At 46.7% G+C, this 15,777-nt stretch overlaps 1 protein-coding gene across 30 annotated transcripts in view; it reads left to right on the forward strand.

Annotated features, from left to right (window-relative positions):
- Window positions 1-15,777, forward strand: part of FHOD3 (formin homology 2 domain containing 3) — a 548,282-nt gene that overhangs the window by 66,362 nt on the left and 466,143 nt on the right. For all 30 annotated transcript variants that reach the window (XR_014807874.1, XR_014807875.1, XR_014807876.1 and 27 more), the window contains exon 2: window positions 2,003-2,109. Coding sequence is in view for 27 of the 30 variants with exons in the window: in XM_021096273.2 (XP_020951932.2) it covers window positions 2,003-2,109 (107 nt within the window). In the remaining 3 variants the exon portion in view is untranslated. The remainder of the gene's footprint in view (window positions 1-2,002; window positions 2,110-15,777) is intronic.

The following is a 15,777-nucleotide window of genomic DNA, read 5'->3' on the forward strand; positions in this document are numbered from 1 at the left end:
CCAAGTGGGTGAATGATAAGAGCCACCCTCGCTGCCTGAGAAATCAAGCATGAAGTTCTGCTCTTGGATTACTTCATAATGTTAATGTTTGGTAAAATTACTTTCCTTTGTTTTTAAGGGTATTGATTATTTTATATGTCATATAATGCTGGCTAATGGAAACACCCGCCAGATCTTAATGACTTACTACAGCAAAGGTTCATGTCCTGCTCTTGTCATTGTGCAGGATGGGTCCATGAACTCTGGGTGGCAAAATGCTCTCTTCCATGCAGTGATTCAGGAACCTGAGCTCCTTCTGTCGAGGCTTTGCTGGTTTCCAGACTTTGGTGTCCTTTCTGGCTCCTCTGCATCTGGCCACAGGCAGGAGAGGAAATGTGGTTGGTTGCGCAGGGGTGTTATGGCCAGGCCTGTTCAGAGTCTTCTCTTTCACTGATACTCTGGTGGTCATTGCTCAGTTGCACAGAAGTAGCCCCAGCTACATGCCTGAGATATGTGTCTGTATTCCTAGGAGGGAAAGGGAACAGGGTTGGCAAACTTGTGGTATTCTCTTAGCCACACCAGAATAGTCAAATGACATAAGTTGCATTTTGCAGGTATATTTTCAGGTCCTTTGAAGGCCTCTGGCCATAGACAGTATGTAGAACATAGAGGTCAAGGGCATGACCTTGACTCAAATTTCCTGTATCCGAATCCCAGCTCCACCATATACCAAAGACATTGGGCTCCCTCTGTGCCTCAGTTTCTTCATGTGTTAAATGAGGATAATAGTAGAAATTAATAGAGTTTGTGTGAGAATCAAATGATGTAACACAGGTACAATGCTTAGAGTTATGAATGGAATGTAAATTAACAACGTAGAACTATTTTTTTTGTGTGTGTGTCTTTTTTGCTATTTCTTGGGCCGCTCCCGCGGCATATGGAGGTTCCCAGGCTAGGGGTCGAATTGGAGCTACAGCCACCAGCCTACGCCAGAGCCACAGCAACGCAGGATCTGAGCCGCATCCGCAACCTACACCACAGCTCACGGCAATGCCGGATTGTTAACCCACTGATCAAGGGCAGGGACCGAACCCGCAACCTCATGGTTCCCAGTCGGATTCGTCAACCACTGCGCCACGACGGGAACTCCAGAACTATTTGTTAAATAAAATTTTTGGAAAATGAGACTAGTCACAGAGAGACCCAGTGTCCTCTTTGGTGTGTTGTAATTTGCCTGAAATATCATTCAGATGGAGATTGTTTCTTCTAATTCAATTGTAAAAATGTTTATTGAGCAATTTTTTTTTTTTTGGTCTTTTTAGGCTGCACCCTTGACATATGGAGGTTCCCAGGCTAGGGGTCGAACTGGAGCTGTAGCGGCTGGCCTATGCCACAGCCACAGCAACACAGGATCTGAGCCGTGTCTGCAACCTATACCGCAGTGCATGGCAATGCTGGATCCTTAACCCCTGAGCCGGGCCAGGGATTGAACCTGCGCCCTAATGGATACTAGTCAGATTCATTTCCTCTGAGCCATGATGGGAACTCCTGAGCAACTGTTAACTGTAGTGTGCCAGGTATGACCATAGAATGTGAAAAGGAGGCTTCTCAATGAGTTAAAGGAAATAGCATGTTTCTCCCACTAAATTTACCTTTTAAACCCTGTGCCTCACCATCCATGGTCACATCAGCGTCGTGATCTTGGTCTCCACTCCCCAAATCCATGGCTTCTCCTGGGCCCCTCATAATGGAAGGTGGCATTAACCCAGTGCCCAGCTCATCTCCTCCCACCCATGTCCAATGGGCTCTGTCAGTGCTGCTCCTTAGTAGGTGCATTTCTGTCTACCTGTTATGCAATTTGCTTCCATTCTGTTTGTATGAACATGATACCTCTTTAGTTATGATGCAAATTTTGGAATAATGCATGATTTTGAAAAACACACAAGGGCAACATGAAGTTATTTTCCTGTGCCAATCCATATCCCGGGAGCAGGCTGGACTTAACAGACTCTTTCTCTTGCAGCTGGATGACTGCACGCTGCAACTCTCCCACAATGGCACCTACCTGGACTTGGAGGCTACCCTGGCCGAGCAACGGGATGAGTTAGAAGGCTTCCAGGATGATGCTGGGTAAGAGTGACAGCTGCTCCCCACCTTCCACGAAATGGGGCTTCAGTGAGGCCTTAAAATGTTTTGGGGAAGCCACTGTAGCTTTGACCTTTTCCTCACCCATAGTCACATGGAAAGACAGGAGACACAAGCGACACACCAGTAGTAACTGCAAACCCTTTTGAATAAGGCTGCTCAGGGGTAGGAAAGTTTCTGTTATGGTTTTATTAAGCACATGGTATTTACATTCTAAGTTTTTTTAAAAACCAAATAAATCAATATTTTCCAGATTTTAGTGGATTGACAACTGTTTTATACATCATCGTATTTATCATTATTATTTGGCTGCCCCTATGGCATGCTGAAGTTTCCGGGCCAGGGACTGAACCCTTGCCACAGTAGAGACATCACAAGATCCTTAACCCACTGAGCTACCAGGAAACTCCCTACACATTATTTTTACTGGATAGTTAGGTTTCTTAGCAGATGCCCTTGTAGACCATTTTATGCTAAATCATCTCTTGAATTCATTACAGTGGAAAAAATCATTCTTAATTATGTTAATAACATCAGTTACTTTTAGCTTACGTGTAGAATTGTTTAATATTTCTGATTATTGGGAGGTCTTGCTGTGGCGCATTGGGTCAACGATCTAGCTTGTCTCTCTGGAGGCGCCAGTTCGATCCCTGGCCTGGCACGGTGTGTTAAGGATCTGGCATTGCTGCAGACCTGTGGTGTAGGTTGCAGCTTCACCTCAAGTTCGATCCCTGACACAGGAATTTCCGGGTGCTGCTGGGGTGGCCAAAATTGGAAAAAAATTTCTGATTGTTGTGAGTCTGAATAATGCAATCCACATTAAAAAATAAGAGCTGTGTTATAATGTCTTACAATAAGGTCCAACTGTATAGCACAGGGAACTAGATCCAACCTCCTGGGTTAGACCATGATAGAAAATAATATAAGAAAGAATATATGTATATATGCCTATGACTGAGTCACTTTGCTGCACAGTAGAAATTGGTACAACATTGTGAATCAACTATATTTTAATAAAAAATATCAGAGATGTGTACAGAAAGCAAAACCATTGTAGGAACATTCCCATACAATTAGCCATTCCTATATTTACTAGGTTATATTTTCCAAGTAATTGTTGTATTCTTTTCTAGATTTTTAAAAATACTTTTCATACAGTAATGATTTTTATCTTGCGGAAGAGTTGAAAATACAACATAGATATTTCCCAAATACCCTTTACCCAGCTTCCCATAGTGTTAACATAAGACAGAACCATAGCAAATTTGGTTATTAAACTAAAGTAATTAATATTTGCAAAACAGAAGTTCCCGTCGTGGCGCAGTGGTTGACGAATCCGATTAGGAACCATGAGGTGTGGGTTCGATCCCTGCCCTTGCTCAGTGGGTTAACGATCAGGCGTTGCCGTGAGCCGTGGTGTAGGTCGCAGATGTGGCTCGGATCCCGAGTTGCTGTGGCTCTGGTGTAGGCTGGTGGCTATAGCTCTGATTCGACCCCCTAGCCTGGGAACCTCCATATGCCGCGAGAGCGGCCCAAGAAATGGCAAAAAGACAAAAAAAAAAAAAAAATTGCAAAATACTATTACATTACTATTAATTCTATTAATAGTCATTACTACTATTACAAGTACTATTAATATTTGTAAAATGCTATTATATATATAATATATCTGTTGTATATTTGGATTATTGAAATACCCTCTGGATGGGGCCCCTGCCTCCCTTTCTGGTCTTTATTATTCTAGAACCAGGTTCTGATTTCCTCACCTTCTTCCTTAGAAACCTTCAGAGGCACCCTGTTGTTTTCCAGATAATACCCAGTCATCTTAATCGGGTGTTTGGGGACCTCCCCAAAAGTTGTTTTGAAACTACCCTCCTTGAGTTCAAAATACATTACAGTCAGATGACTATTATCTGAGAGTGCTGATTTTTTATGAATGGCTCAAAAAATGAAGAAAAATGGGAGCCTTCTTAATATTGGCTTCCTACCTGACCCCAGTATGTACTGATGACCTCTTGAGTTCCCCCTGCCTTAATACCCATCACAATTTATGGTCTTTTCCCCCTAACTGTCTTTCTTCTCTGCTGCTCAAACTCTGCGAGGTCAGAACTGGACCTGTCTGAATAGCCAGCCTAGCATTTTCTCTGCACATCATAGCTGCTTAGTGAACACTGGTGGCCAGGTAAATGGCGGGATCCCAGAATGGATTCCTGAGCGGCATGAACATGAGCACCAAGATCAGAGTCCTTGGTAGGAATCAGTCAGGCTTTCTGGGAATAGATACCCTTCCTGTCTCCTGAGTGGTTCCAAGGACCATGAAAGACCCTGGAGATGGCCATAGGCTGTACACATGTGGGAGGTTTCATTGTTAAGTCACATCAGATTCTACTCATCATCATTTAAAAAAATCTGACATTATGAGGCCGAAATTTGGGGAAATTCCATCGCTGTAGTTGTTCCTTTGACAATGACATCCTTTTATGGATGATGTCAGCATTCAGGCTGGATGACAGTCTAACGGAATGGACTTCATGCCTCACTGATCAAACAGATCCCAGGAATGTAATGAGGAGATCATTGCCAATTTGAAAAAATGTCTCTAGCGGTGGTGCGCTTGAAGACCATGACCTGTCTGACATTTTTTTCTTTCTTATCAAAACTTGGCTAATTTGGAGATGGCAGCTGAGAAAAAAATGTGTTACTATATTAGACAACAGTATCAAGAGTTAAGAGGGAGGAAGGAAATAACTTTTATGGAGCACCTGCTATGCCAACCATTGAGTTAGGCACCTTAATTATGGTATGTTTAATAATAGTTCGTTTACTTAATAGTCACAGACATGGGATTGGATTTTATGGTGTCCATTTTTCATTTGGGTCAACTGAGGGCCAGGAGTTAAATTACACATCCAAGGAGGCAGAGCCAGTAGGTGGTGGAGCCACATCTGACCGCAGATGTGACTGATTCCCAAGTCTGTACTCCTCTGCCATTCCAGGAGCTCTGGAGTTTCTGATTCCACTGAGGATGGACATTTGCACCTGTGGGGACATGAGGTTGGTTCACGCAAGGGCATCCTTGGTTCCAGGCCAACACACTGGCTGTAGGTGAAGCAGCACCCACCATGGGGTGGCTCTGTCACCTGGCCCTGACACTGCAGCTTGCACTGTCAACACTGGTGTCCAGATGCTGCAAGTTCTTCGCAAATATTCCTGAAGAGCCAGGGAGCCTGCTGCACACTCTGCACGGTGGATCCTGGGCTTATCTTCTCACTTTGTTCCCTTCTGAGTCATCACCTGGCCATGGGTCCATCTGATGGCTGCAGCCTTGCCTGCAGTTCTGCACCCTCTCAGCACACTTCTGCACCCTTGTGGCACGGAGTGCTGGGGAAATGAGTTATAGCAAGATGAGAAGGGGGGACTTACGACATGGGAAACTGCAAATGGGAGGAGGGGGGGAAGGTAGCCCCTAACTCACCCCAGAGTGGGATTTATGTCTTCAAAATTGTCTTCGTTTGTGGGACCCATCCCTTATCCTCTGGAACCTCCTCAGGATGTCGCTCCCCTTTGTGGAAAGAAAGAAGGAAGAGTGTGAAGAAGCCACCTCTACTGACTTCTGGTGGGGGACCCCCTGTCCCTGGCCTGGGTTGCAGAAGACATGCCAGGATGCTGCCTCGTTGCATTGCCAGGTCAGCCTGGTGGTCCCCAGGTCATTCACCACCACTGAGCCCTGGTGGCACATGGCAAATTCCTAAGAGCTGGCTGGAAGCAGTGTGCAGATAGAGGCTTCCTGCACAGGTGGCAGGTGTCTGGGCATATCTGCAGTGTCACTTGCACTGAGTGTCCCTCCTAGGTCCTCTCCTAGAAACATGGCCTTTGGCAAAATCTGTGTGCCTGAGAACTCCTGCCTCCTTCAAATGGGAGTTAAAATATAATTTCTTCCTAGTTAAGAATTGCCCTTTTGAGGCATGAAAAGGGCAAAGGAAACTGTTTGTTCTCTTGATTTCTTTGTGTAAATTATAGCACAGTATCTGCTCATGTCATGGCCATTTAATGAAGACGGTGGCAGGCTGTGTGGAGATGGTGGCGGTGTTCATACAGCGTGTTCTGAAGGAGTTTTCCTTGTGGAGGAGTTGGTTTCTTTGTTCTTGTCCATTACTCAGCACTTTTATGTCAGGACTGAAATTTAACTTACGCTTTATTTAGAATTACCACTCAGATGATAGCTAATCAGAGAAGAGGAGAAAGACCTTCAAAAGTCAAAGGACAAAGCAGTTATCATGATAGTAAAAAAGAGCCAGGTCTATTTATTGCCTTCCAAAGCCAAAGAAATTAGCAGCCACGCAGGGTGCAGTGGAAACCGAAGCCCCCTGGGGTTATTATTCCTGACCGTGACATTGGCTGATTTTGGGCAAGCCATGTTACCTCTGATAGGAGTTTATAAAATTCGTTATAAAATGATGATAGTACCATCCAATCCTATTTCCCTCCTGGGACCAGCAGGGATCCCAACAGGGTCTCTGGTACCCAAGGGGAGCATAGCAGAGAGCTGCATTGCACAGTGGTTATAGGCTCTGCAGTTAATCTCATGGCTGTGTGGCCATTGGGATGTGCCTTCACCTCTCTGAGCCTCAGTGTCCTTGTAAGTGGGGATATAAGTCATGATACTGCCTCCCCAGGTTGTGAGGCAAAATGTGACAATGCATCTAAAATATGAAGCTAGTTCCCGGCGTTTAATACAAACTCAAAACTTGTAGCTCTTACTATAATTATGATCAGAATTGGAGATGTTACACTGAAAAGACGGTCATCAGATTTTAGACCAGGAGGGGCCTGTGCCCGTCCATTGCTAGGAAATCTTATTGTTTTAGTTCAGAAAATCAAAGAGCCTTGCCACAGGGCAGAGCTGGGTCAGATTCTGCCTCCCTAAGCACCTGACTTCTGACCTTTTGGCTTATTCCCACCTTCACTGTCTCTGCATGGAAACAGTGGAGGTGCCCGAGGAAGTCTCAGGAAGAGGTGGGCTTGGAGGTCAGCCCTAAAGGGGAGGGAGTGGGTTTGCAAAGGTAGAGAGGCAATGGGTGGGAATTCAGTAGAGGAAGAGCGGGCCTGAGAAGCACGGGGCTTCAGGGATGTTGTGAGGACTGGTATGGTTGCAGGATGCAGCGTGGCATCCCCGGGTGCTTCTGACCTTGGGTAAGTCAGGGCACTCACCTGTTCCTCAGCCTAACTCCCCCTGGGCCTGCACTAGAGGTTTGGGCTAAAGCTAGCGCTTCTTGGAGTTCCCGTTGTGGCTCAGTGGTTAACAAATCCGACTAGGAACCATGAGGTTGCGGGTTTGATCCCTGGCCTTGCTCAGTGGGTCGAGGATCCGGGGTTGTGGTGAGCTGTGGTGTAGGTTGCAGACGCAGCTTGGATCCCACATTGCTGTGGCTACGGCTCCAATTAGACCCCTAACCTGGGAATCTCCATATGCCATGGGAGCAGCCCTAGAAAAGACTAAATAAATAAATAAAGATAGCGCTTCTTTCTCAGTTTCCTCATCTGCCACCTCCACTCCTGTCCCCACAGTGTTATGTCGGGGTGGGGAAAGGCAGATGAAACCCTGTATGGTGGGAGTGGGGAGAGCCTCCGGGGGGTGGGGGTGGGCTTTTGGCTGAGAAATGAAGGATGTGTGAGGCCTTCCCCTGGGTGGGCCCGACCCTGCCAGCCTTGCAGTGGATGAACTTGGAGGGACCAAGGGGTTTGGGGAGAGCTCCAGTTTGACTCTCAGACACCTAACTTCTCAGCCTGCAGCTCCTGAGCCCCAAGGATCCATGTGTGTTTGTGTGTGTGTGTGTGGGGGGGTGTTCGTGAACTCCTGAGATTTCAGCAGTTTGTGAGTATGCAGGCTTTGGGGGTGGAGAGGGGTTTCATAGCTTTTCATCAGATGCTCAAAGAGTTCTTTGCATTCCAGAATGTCAAGTTTGAAGGAATTCTTACTGTCTGATGCAACCCCAGGTTAACCCCATCCAGTCCCATTTTTGTCTGGGTTTCTTCTGTGGCTGGACCTGGTAGAATGGGAAATCACCTGAAATAGATTTTAAAGCTAAATCTAAAAACTTGCCAAACTCAAAGCACCAAACCAAACCATGAACAAACAAGGTCCTTGACAAAAGAGAGATTCAGGTGAGGGTGTGGATGGGAGGGTTCCCTCCTCCCTTTTCTCTACCCGTCTTCTTCTTAAGGGATCACCTGCAGCCAGGAGTGCAGGTGTGTTGTTGTCGGGGGCTCTTTTGGAAAATCATGGAAGGATGAAGGGTCTCCCATCTTCTCAGTGCTGTGTGAGGCTCAGACTAGACAACCAAGCCCTGCTTGGTCACAGGGCTTAGAGGACCAGCCTTTTTCAAACTAAAGATGCTCTGGGTGGAGGGGACAGTTCTATGCTGAGCTGAGCTGAGCAGGACAGCCCAGAGGTCCCTGGGCACTTGCTCTGGGTCAGCGCTAGGCCGGTGCCTCCAGATACCCTGGGAGAAAGCGGCTTGGAAATGCTCAGATGAGTGAGCGTCCATGCTGAGTAGACAGTGGAATTGGCCTGGATCTAGTAAGTACCTTCAAATGGCAGCTTGTCCAGTAGGACAAAGGCGGCATCAGGTAGGAGTGGGGGAGCCCTGTGGGGATACTGGGCTTTACGTGTGGGCTGGAGTCAGAAGAGAACTGACCTGCCAGGAGGGAGCCCTCACAGACCTCCTCCAGTGATAGGGAGGGTGGGGTGAGTGGACAGAACCTTGAGCTGGGAGGCTGCAGTCAGTGGGGCCACTGTGGGGGAGTGTCCTACGGGTTCTGAACCTGGTGGCTGAAGAAGGCAGATGGACTGGGGCCTGGGCCAGTGGGGGAGGAGGAGGAATCTGCAAACCTGAGCTGGTGGGGGGGGGGGGGACAGGGGATAGAATGGACACAGGACATTAGCTGGATAGTGTGCGCATGGTGGGCTACGTAGAGAAGCAGTGAGGTTGTGGTGCAAGGGCAGTTTGAGGTGGGGCGGGGGAAGAGGTTTATACGTGTTAGTCTGAGGCTGTGTTAGGCCATGTTCAAGGTGTGAGGTGGCCAGGTGAGAAATATTGGCCTGAGAGCCAGGTGAGAAACATCAAGGACCAGAGAGACTGGGGTTGATGCTTTGCCAGGAGGGAATTGAAAACCTAAAACTTCTCTATAAAAATGAAGTTTATTAAAAAAAAAAAGGAGTGCATAATTAGGCTGTTTTGAGGACTGTATGTTGATGACAAGATGCTCTTAGGAGCATGGGCTTCTTTTATCTTTCTACTCTGCTGCTCTGAGGATGTAGTTTTCATCTTTCATGCTTCATCTTCGTTACAGTATGGCTGCTCTCCCTCCAGTGTTTCATCGGAGAAGCAAGTCATGTGTTGGTTAGGGTACAGTTTTCTCTGATGTAACTAAGAGATTCCAAACTATGGTAGTTTAAATGTAAAGGTAAAAGTTTCTTTCTTTTTTTGTGTGTGTGCTTTTTAGGGCCCCACCCATAGCATATGGAAGTTCCCAGGCTAGGGGTCAAATTGGAGCTCTAGCTGTCGGCCTACGACACAGCCACAGCAATATGAGATCCGAACCTCTGCAGCCTACACCACAGCTCACGGCAATGCCAGATCTCCGGCCCACTGATCGAGGCCAGGGATCAAACCCGCATCCTCATGGATACTAGTTGGATTCATTTCCACTGCACCACAACAGAAACTCCCCTAGAATTTCTTTCTTGTGTAAAACATCCAAATATTGCAGTCTTCCCTGAGACTGGTAGAGCAGCGATACCATCCTCAAAAGGAGAATTCCATCTCTGTCCAGAGTGGTTGCTTTAGCTTTTACCTTCTCATCTGCCTCCCAGCTGCCAGGAAGAAGGAAGTGGACAGAGGAGGTCCACGTCCATTCCTCGTGCATGTTGCTTTCACTCAAATGCCATTGGCCAGAACTTAGGTCTGTGATCGTACCATGAATCGTGAGTTTGTGTGCAGCTAACCCTCTATATCTATTGCTGAGGGTATAGTGGTCCCTGCCTTAGATGGGAAGAGTGAGGAGCAAATGTTGGTGCCAGCAGGGTCTGCCCCCTTTAATGAACTTTTCCAGAACCTCCACCAGCAAATTCCATCTACAGTTCACCAAAGAAAACTGGGTCACATGGTCCATCTTGGTGGCCAAGGAGACTGGAGAATATGGTTTTAGATGGATACATTGTTACCCCAAACAAAACCAGATTCTCTTTATAAGGCAGAAGGGGAAAATGGGTATCAGGTGTCACCATCAGTGTCTGCTTCAGCAAGGAGAAAATTTCTAAGAAAGGGAAGTGAAGAACCCTAAGCCACAGAGAAGTCAAGATGTGAGAGCACCGAGGCAAGGCCAGGGTATAGCAAGGAGGAGATTTGAGGTGTCCTCGGGGAGAGAGGAAGCGGAAGAGTAGTGGAGTGGAGGCAGATGGAGATAGGTCAGGGAGAGAATGTGGGGATGGAAGAAGAGGTAGCAGGATTGTATAGGAGCTGGGAGTTGTGAATGGGGTGAACGGACATTCCTCCCCACCCCCAGTAGGAGAGACCTACGTGGGAAAAAGCCAAAACTATAGAACTCTTAGAAGAAAATAGGAGTAAATGGCATATCTTTGTTTCTTAGCTATGCCACCCAAAGCATATTATCCTTTTTTGCAGACAAGGAAGCTGAGGCTTACAGAGGCTAAGTACCTTGTCTAGGATCACAGAGTTGGCGCTTTTCACTTCTCGCATCTCCAAGGGAGACCAGAATGCATCTGGAGATGAATGTCGTGGTAACTAATTATACTAATGTAGGGTAGTAATATAGCCCTCTTGGACTTTGAGCTTCAGAACAAATTAATCTTAGCTAGTGCTGTCCTTTTACTAGCTGATGACTGGTTCAAATCCTTCTTCATCCCTCCAGCAGAGTACTGGCTAAGCCTCCCAACTCTAGAAGCTTACTAAGAGGAAGCTTATTTCTGGGGCAACTGCTGCAGAGTCCTAGTCTCAGCTTCTGCTGCCTTGTCGAATGTTATGTTTTCTTCCCTTGACCGAAATCATAATTTAGTTCTCATTTGAGTAGAGGAAGTGTTGGGGGCATCGATTCTGCTGTTGGTTGCGGAGAAAAAAATCTTTGAGCCTTTGGCTCCCTGGCTCTCAATGAAATAGTGAAAGCATTTATTCTTATTTTACAAAGACTTTATATGTTATTCTTATAAAAATATTTTATGGAGAAACAAGGGCAGGACTGAAATGCACGGGTTTCTCTACAGCTTATTTGGTTAAACTGAATCTTTTTCCCAGGGCCATAGACATTATTGTAGATAATGTATTGTCCATTTCTCACGTATTCTGAGAAAGCAGGATGTTTTGGAAAGTTCCTTCAGTGATAGTGCCATCATGACCCTAGCCCAGTGGCCTTGGCTGGAGTCTCCTGAATTGAGTGTCTATTTTGGTCCTCTCATCACTTGGGTAGCAGTGGCCTTGGGTGGGGGCAGCTGATTGGCTGTGGCTGGTCTCTGGGGCCTGTGATGTTTGCCAGGCAGTGGCTTCACTGATAGGAATGGAATCTGAATCTCCCTGGGGAGCTTTAGGTCAAACGAAACTGCCTTTGCTGCTGGTAAAGTCACCCAATTCTAGTACTTAGTGGATTCTCCTTTCACTCTGCTGCAAACAGACGGATTGAGAAGGAGGGGTAGCGGTGATACTGGTACAACAAGCCGATGTGGGGGAGCAAAGGACCACTCACAGGTTAAGAGTGGACGCACAGTGATGCTTCTCACAGATTTTGCTTTTGAACCATGGAAGCTCCTTGAAGGCAGATATCAGAGTTTGTTTTGGGGTTCTCCAGAGAAATAGAACCGGATACAATGACTTATTTCTATCTGTCCATCTAGCCTAATCTAGTTTAATCTATCTAGTCTATCTAGAGAGATTTACTTCATGTAATTAGCTCATGCCATCAGGGGGCCTGGCAAGTCTGAAATCTGTCCAGTGGGCCAGCAGGCTGGAAATTTAGGTAAGAATTGATGTTGCAGTCTTTTTTCTTTTTAAGGCTGCACTTGCAGCATAAGGAAGTTCCCAGGCTAGGGGTCAGATCAGAGCTGCTGCTGCAACCTATGCTGCAGCTTGTGGCAATACTGGATCCTTAACCTACCGAGTGAGGCCAGAGATCACACCAGAGTTTTCAGGGATACTACTTGGGTTTTTAACCCACTGAGCCGCAACGGAAACTCCAGTGTTGCAGTCTTAAGTCCAAAATCAGCATGGCAGGCTGGCAGGCAGGATCTCTGTGTTGCTCTCTTGAGGCTGATGATCTGTTGGTCACCAGTGAGCATGTGTGGAATGAGGGACTGGGTGAAAGAACACCTATCTTGAAGGCAGCTTCAGGGAGGTGGTTGGAGAGCCGGCTCTGGGGTCATACGGCCTGGGTTGGGTCCCAGCTCTGTTCCTTTCTAACTGTGTGATCTCAGCTATGTTGCATAACTCTTCTGGGCCCCAATTTCCTCACTTTAAAAATAGCAGTAATGTTACCTACTTCATGAAACTGTGGTGAAGACTAAATCTTTATAATGTACTTAGAACCTCATCTGGCACATGACAACCATTCCATAAAATTTTTTCTCATCTTTTTGTCTTAATAGGGCCGCACCCATGGCATATGGAGGTTCCCAAGCTAGGGGTCCAATCGGAGCTGTAGCTGCCAGCCTACGCCAGAACCACAGCAACACCAGATCTGAGCTGTGTCTACGACCTAGACCACAGCTCCTGGCGACACTGGATCCTTAACCCACTGAGTAAGGCCAGAGATTGAACCTGCAGCCTTATGGTTCCTAGTCAGGTTCGTTTCCCCTGAGCCACGACGGGAACTCCAACATTCCATAAATGTTGGCAACTATTATGATTATTATTTTCTGAACCCAGATTGACATAGTATCCCATTGGGGGCAGGGCAGAGTATACCCATGATTATTTAATTTTCCTCTGAAAGTTTTAGCCAGGGAACAGAAGACAAGGACATGTATATGCTAGAAAAGTGGGGATGAAATGATTATTTTTAAATGGATGAAATGATTATTTCCCTAAAAGAAGCCAAAAGAATCAGCCAAAAGGTTTTTGGAATCACTGATAGCAGTGAGATGGCACATACAAAAGAAATACAGAACAATCAACATTAACCAATTTCAAAATATAGCAATGGAAGGAGGGGATGCTTTCAAATTTAAAGACCCTTATGATGAGTGTCTATACATTGATATTTGATATGGGGAAATAAAACGTGGACTTCTTGTAATTCTTGAATTCTTAGGATAAACCTTATTTGGTCTTATTTTATTATACTCATGTATTTCCTATTTTGGACTCCCAGTATTTTCTTAGTTATTTCCATCTTAATTTTTTATGTCCTCTTTCATTTGATTTTAGTATTGAGGTTAAACCAGTTCCTTAAAAAACCCAGGACACTTTATTTATTTATTTATTTATTTATTGCTATTTCTTGGGCCGCTCCCGTGGCATATGGAGGTTTCCAGGCTAGGGGTTGAATCGGAGCTGTAGCCACTGGCCTACGCCAGAGCCACAGCAACGAGGGATCCGAGCCGCGTCTGCAAACTACACCACAGCTCACGGCAACGCCGGATCGTTAACCCACTGAGCAAGGGCAGGGACAGAACCTGCAACCTCATGGTTCCTAGTCGGATTTGCCAGCCACTGCGCCACGATGGGAACTCCACTTTTTTTATTTAAATGGCTTCCCCCCGTGGCATATGGACGTGCCTGGGCCAGAGACTGAATCTGAGCCACAGCTGCAACCTACACTGCTGCTGTGACAATGCTGGATGCTTTAACCCACTGCAATGGGCCAGGGATCAAACTTACACCTCCACAGTGACCCGAGCTGCTGCAGAGGCATTCTTAACCTATGGGACCACAGTGGGGACTCCTTGGATGCTTTTCATCCTTAGAAATTGCTGGCGAAGGTTTTATAGTGAGGCACTTGTACAACAAAAGGCAGGATGTTGTGGGTGGACGGTGGAGTCAGACACTGCTTTCAGCCCAGGTCTGTTTCCACTGGCCACATGATTTCATGCAGGTAACATTAGCACAAGCTTTGGTTCCCCCATCTGCAAAATGGGCACAGTACAGGTATGTACATCAGAGGTGGGACAAAGCAGGAGTTGGGGGTGGGGACGAAGGACTACTTTTGTGGACCTGGCTGCACTCATCACCCCCTTCCCTCTGCCTTGGTGGGCCCCCTTCTTTGCCAGGGACTCGACTCCTGGGATCTGGACCCTTATCCCCTGTTAGTGGGCTTCTACATCCTCTGGTACCCAATTCCACTCAGGTTTCTTTCATCCTAGGATTTTGTATCCAGGGGAAGGCAGGGAAGGAGGTGGAAATATTGAAGCAGAGGAATTATAAGTGATAAAACTACTTAAAAGTGGGCCTGGAGTTCCCGTCGTGGTGCAGTGGAAACGAATCCGACTAGGAACCATGAGGTTGTGGGTTTGATCCCTGGCCTCTCTCAGTGGGTTAAGGATCTGGTGTTGCTCTGAGCTGTGGTGTAGGTCACAGATGAAGCTTGGATCTGGCATTGCTGTGGCTGTGGCATAGGCCAGCAGCAAAAGCTCCGATTAGACCCCTAGCCTGGGAACCTCCATATGCCGCTGGTACGGCCCTAAAAGGATAAAAGACACAAAAAAATAAAAGAGGGGGCCTTTTTTTTTGGTTCTGTGCACTCTGAAATTCAATTAGGGTTTAACTTAACCAATCTGACTGCCTGGCTTCTCAGTGTATGAACACAGACCAGATGATACCTTCGGGATGGTGGGCCTGCGTGGCTTCCTCAGAAAGACTGTCCCAGTTCTCATGCAGGTGCCTGCCATCCCTCACGATCATGGGACTAGGGGATTCTTTGGGAAAACTGACGCTCTTCCTCAAAATGCAACTTCACAGGGGTTTGAAGATAAAAGGTGGAGCAATCAATGGGCCCTTTCTGAACTTCTCCAGAGCTTATGGTGTTCTGAAATATTTTCTCCTGCCATCCTGTGCTTCTTCCCCCCTGCACATCCAAATCATGTATTTTGTCTGCTCTTCATTTGGTGTTTATTATGGACTCCTAACTGCTGATAACATGTGTTGCAGAAAATCCTCCAGATTTGAGGACTTAGGGTTTGCTGTTTCTAATAGTTTGGGTCCGGCTGCTCTCAGGGGCTCACTGGTTTTTGCTTTCAGCTCAGCCCCCTGCTCACTTAAGCTACACACCTAGTGGGTGCTGCCCCTGCCCAGAACACCTTTCCTGGCAGTGCCCACAAAAGGCTGTTAGCTCAGTTCAACACACTTAATGGGAACTTTCCTCCTCGTGTGGTCTCAAGCATGAAAGAGTGTCAACAGCACAGGAGTGTCAATCAGGACTGTCGAGAGAGGAGAAAAAGATTTTGTGTGTGTGAGGAAGAAAGTTTTGAAGAAGGCTGTGTTCACAGGAATCTCTGACTTATCTTCTGAAGATGGGGCAAATGTTGTGTATTTGTGTACCCTTGAGACCAGTGCCTGGCACATAGCAAAAGCGCCTTGTCAGCCTTTGTAGGAACCCGGGATGCATATTTGTCACCTCCCGGGAGAGCTGCCAGCTCTGAGGCTACTG

Source organism: Sus scrofa, chromosome 6 (genome assembly GCF_054392235.1).
Source record: "Sus scrofa isolate SSC_HxYL_T2T_F1_AM1 chromosome 6, Sscrofa_HxYL_maternal_Yorkshire_Landrace_v2.0, whole genome shotgun sequence".
In the NCBI taxonomy this organism is placed as follows: Eukaryota; Metazoa; Chordata; class Mammalia; order Artiodactyla; family Suidae; genus Sus; species Sus scrofa.